This window comes from Vicia villosa, linkage group LG4, assembly GCF_029867415.1.
Source record: "Vicia villosa cultivar HV-30 ecotype Madison, WI linkage group LG4, Vvil1.0, whole genome shotgun sequence".
NCBI lineage: Eukaryota > Viridiplantae > Streptophyta > Magnoliopsida > Fabales > Fabaceae > Vicia > Vicia villosa.
The window spans coordinates 101,540,297-101,544,851 of NC_081183.1; the positions used below are offsets into that span (position 1 = coordinate 101,540,297).

Sequence of the window (4,555 nt, forward strand, 5' to 3'; positions counted from 1 at the left end):
CCTATAAGAAGCACTTGTTCTTGGATGTTGAGAGCCATTTTTAAGGAAAGAGATACAGTGAGGGAGATGCCAGAATGGAAGGATATGAAAGATATTGGCATGTTCAGGAAGAAACGAATCTATAATGGTTTGCTCACCAATATTCAGCCTGTGGAATGGAGATACCTAATGTATGATAATGAGGCCAGGCCTCGAGCAGTATTCACCATGTGGCTAGCTTGCCATGGCCGTTTAGCAACAAAAGCTAGATTGATGAAATTTGGAATGCTGGATAACAAAGATTGTATGTTTTGTGCAACTGAGGAGGATCTCAATCATTTACGGTTTGATTGCTCAGTTACTAGGGACATTTGGAGAACGGTTTTGAGGTGGCAACAACTGGATCATAACCCTCTTGACTGGGAGCAGGAACTAAAGTGGATTGTTCACAATTGCAAGGGCAAAAGCTGGAAACAAAGGCTCCTAAAGACAGCGTTTGCGGAGACCATATATGCATGCTGGATCTATAGGAATGCCATTGTATATAATACACATGATAGAGATAAGGAAAGATATAGAAACATACTTAGAGAGATTATAGATATAGTTGTGAATAGAGTTTCGAGAAAACCAAACCTTAGAGAAAGAGTTATTCCATTGCTCTTATAAGTCTGGTTTAGGCTTTTGCTAGTAGTTTCATGCTGGACCCTGTGGGTCGCATTTTGTGTGTATAACGTTTTTTGGAATTTATATATAATTCTTATTCTTCCCAAAAAAAAAACATATATATATATATATATATATATATATATATATATATATATATATATATATATATATATATATATATATATATATATATATATATATATATATATATATATATATATATATATATATATATATATATATATATAGTGGCGGAGCCACGTTCACACCTGGGGATGCAACTGCACCCCCTCAACTTTAAAATTTCATGCCTATTTTCATATATTATATAAACTTTGAACCCCCTGAAAAGTTGTCCTTTGCACCCTTAAACTCTGTACCAATCCAACACTTTATCTTATTAGAGTTTGACCTAACTCATACTTACAAAACCGGTTGGTAAGGTGAGGAGTGTCCCTCTATATATATTCTTTGAAAGCTCTATCTCTAGCCAATGTGGGACTTTAGGATCTTCCTAATACACCCCCTCACGCCCAGCACTCTTTTTGGGCTTGGTGCGTGGATATTAATGGTGGGCGGCCCATGGTCCGATCGATAGGCTCTGATACCATATTAGAGTTTGACCTAACTCATCCTTACAAAACCGGTTGGTAAGGTGAGGAGTGTCCCTCTATATATATTCTTTGAAAGCTCTATCTCTAGCCAATGTGGGACTTTAGGATCTTCCTAATATATCTTGTTCTCTTTTAAGTTAAAGTTGTGTTTCCTCTCTCTTCTTTACACCTATAAAATATATTTTATTTACTAATTATATCTTATCCTATCATCTCCCTACGTTAAATTTTCAAATTGTTCTACCTCCCTCTCTCTTCAATTGGCTAATGGTAATCAATATTATATTTATTATTAATAATTACATATATTATTAATAACACTTCAAGTTATAATAAAATAAAGGTGAATACTCAAGTATTCTTGAACTTAATTGGGTATTAGTACTTTGTCCAATCAAAGGTTATTGTTAAATAACACATCACTTTTATATTTATTTTAATTTAAAATAAATTCAGAATTTAAATCAATTTGTACAAAAGATATGGGTACCAATTAGTTATGATGGGTACTTAAGAATTTTCCTTAAATTAAACTAATTTCAAAAAATTAATAAGTGGTTTAGTTGAATTATTAAAATCTAATATAAATCTATTTAGTTTTTATTAATTTTCATCTTGAATCCCTAAAATCTTTTTTCCACCTTTAGCTTAAAATGTTCAAATTGACTTTATTTCAATTATTATAATTTTTATTAATTTTTCAGCGTTCAAATGTTAAATATTAATATAATATTTATTGAAATAACTAAACAAATATAAATTTTTTGTAAATATTTTTAAAAAATTCCAACTGTTTGATTGGATGAAAAAATTGTAAATTTCATAGTTTAAATAAAAAATTAAATCATATATATATATATATATATATATATATATATATATATATATATATATATATATATATATATATATATATATATATATATATATATATATATATATATATATATATATATATATATATATATATATTAATCGAAAAAAATCTTGCACCCCCTGGTCCAGGGTCTTGGCTCCGCCACTATATATATATATATATATATATATATATATATATATATATATATATATATATATATATATATATATATATATATATATATATATATATATATATATATATATATATATATATATATATATATATATAATTTTAAAGCTTAAAAAAAATCATAACCAAACAACTTTAACTTTATTTTAAAAGCACTTATTTTTAACTTTAACTTTAAAGTAACTTTTAAGTCATAAAGTAACTATCATAAAAATTAATTATTTATAAAATTTTAAAAAATATTCTTATAAAAATTTATTTAAATATTATATCTTTTTGGCTATGCCTTTTATAAATATTAAAATTTAAAAAATAATCATTAAACTTTTAGCATTCAAATACAAATAACAATATCTAGGGTAAAAATAACAATATTGTCAAAAAGATGATGAATTAAATAAGTAGTAGTGTTTAAATAATATTAATTTATTATATAATAAATCTAGAGAAATAATGATGATTCAATTGATATACTTTTTTAATATGGTTTTTATAGAATTACATATATATTTTTTGATGGGATAGAATTACATATATTCGGTAAATAAATATACCTTTTTTTAGAAAAGAAAATTTAATCAAAAAAATAGTTTAAATAGATTATCAAAAAATTTATATTTTAATTTCATCTTTTTAAATACTTTTTTTAGATATTAAATTTTTAAAATCAATAAAATATTAAAACAGGCCAAATTTAATAATTAAATAATATAAGTGTCTCATTAAAAGAGTTTTTGATTTTATTAAAGACGGATTTTCTAATTAATATTAAAATTTGATGATAATGAATTGAGTAGGAGTATATGAGTTGGCCTTTATAACTTGGAAAAATCCTTACCATCTCATTTAAATATTGATTTTGTAAAATATCAATCAATTTTGTCCTTAAATATAGATTTTGTAAAATATCAGTCAATTTTGTCCTTAACTATATCGTATATCAATCAATCTTTTTAGTGAGTTTTTTCTTTTCACTTACTTTTTTTTTATCTACAAAATTTGGACATGAGATTTATTAGTTATGAATACGAATAAAGAGAAGAAGATATACTTCACCCAAAAAAAAAACAAAACTAGTGTCATATTGTTTTACAAAATTAAAATTTATATATTTTTTTTCCACCACTAATAATCCATTCATTGAACCACCTAATCTAATTTAGGGGTCAATTCTGTCATCAAATAATTTCAGCCTTCTCTTGACCTCAGATGAAAAAGAATGACGATAACAAAGACCATATACTCCAAAATTAATTCTTCTTCCATTTCAAATCCTTTTTTCTTATTGTAATGCAAACCACGAATGGATCAAATAAAATGCATACATTTGAATACATTTGAAGTATTATTAAACACTAATATGTTTTCATTATTAAGATGCATTCATTTGAAGTATTATTAAACACTAATACATCTCCCTTATTATGAAGGAGTATAGTTACAAACGCATGCCTTACCCTTACCATCATCAAAGGGATAAGTACATTTTCCAATACCATCTTTTAAGTTTTTGGAACATCTTGCATTGCAACAAGAGTTATCACAACCATTGCAATCTCCAAACATAAGAGTGCACATTCTCAAGTCTCTACTTGGAGGTACATAAAAACATTGACATATATTATGAAAATAACATGTTCCCTTTCCTTCGCTGTATAATCCTTTACATTCCTTATCACAGTCAATATTCTTACACGAACCCAAAAATTGTGAGCAGTAACTTTCTACTACGATCAATTCAACTGCGAATGAGATACCACAAAATAGAAAGAAAAAAAATAATGTTAAGGATAAAATAACTGGTAAAAATAAAAATGAAAAGTAACATCACATTGGTGGAGAGATTTACTTGTAGAAATTAAAATCAGGATGAGAAAGAAAAATGAAGAACTTGAGATGTGATTTGCCATTAGAGAATAATTTTGTTAAATTTCTTTTGGTTTGATTCACTTGTGTGGTTTTTGATGTTTGATAAATAAAATTATGTGAATTTATAAGGCAATGAGATTAGACTAAAGGTGATAAATACAATGTATTTATTTATTACTTTCGGATATTTTATAATTATTTTTAACTTTTGTGAGTCAATTTCTTTCTATATATCAACATGTATATTTAGTTTAGTAAATAAAAAAAAAAAAAAAAAACTTAATAGGGTTTTATTGCGTTTAAATTTTGTCCAATTCAAAATAAAAGAAAGCTATATACACTCTAGTCACACATCCAAATATTATTCTCATAC

The 4,555-nt window shown here is 25.7% G+C and overlaps 1 protein-coding gene and 1 long non-coding RNA gene across 2 annotated transcripts; one reads left to right on the top strand and one right to left on the bottom strand.

The window, feature by feature from the left end:
* Window positions 1-24: 24 nt before the first annotated feature.
* On the top strand, window positions 25-648 carry LOC131597580 (uncharacterized). The gene has a single exon (XM_058870270.1). The coding sequence runs from the start codon at window positions 25-27 to the stop codon at window positions 646-648; it is 624 nt and encodes a 207-aa protein (XP_058726253.1).
* Window positions 649-3,656: 3,008 nt separating this feature from the next.
* LOC131599398 (uncharacterized) lies at window positions 3,657-4,277 on the bottom strand. Its single transcript, XR_009282738.1, has 2 exons — window positions 4,163-4,277; window positions 3,657-4,055 (listed from the first exon to the last, which is right to left on the bottom strand). It is a non-coding gene; the product is annotated as an uncharacterized LOC131599398 (long non-coding RNA).
* Window positions 4,278-4,555: the final 278 nt, after the last annotated feature.

Excerpts from the sequence above, each read along its gene's own strand:
- LOC131597580 (XM_058870270.1), top strand. The coding sequence starts at position 25 with ATGTTGAGAGCCATTTTTAAGGAAAGAGATACAGTGAGGGAGATGCCA.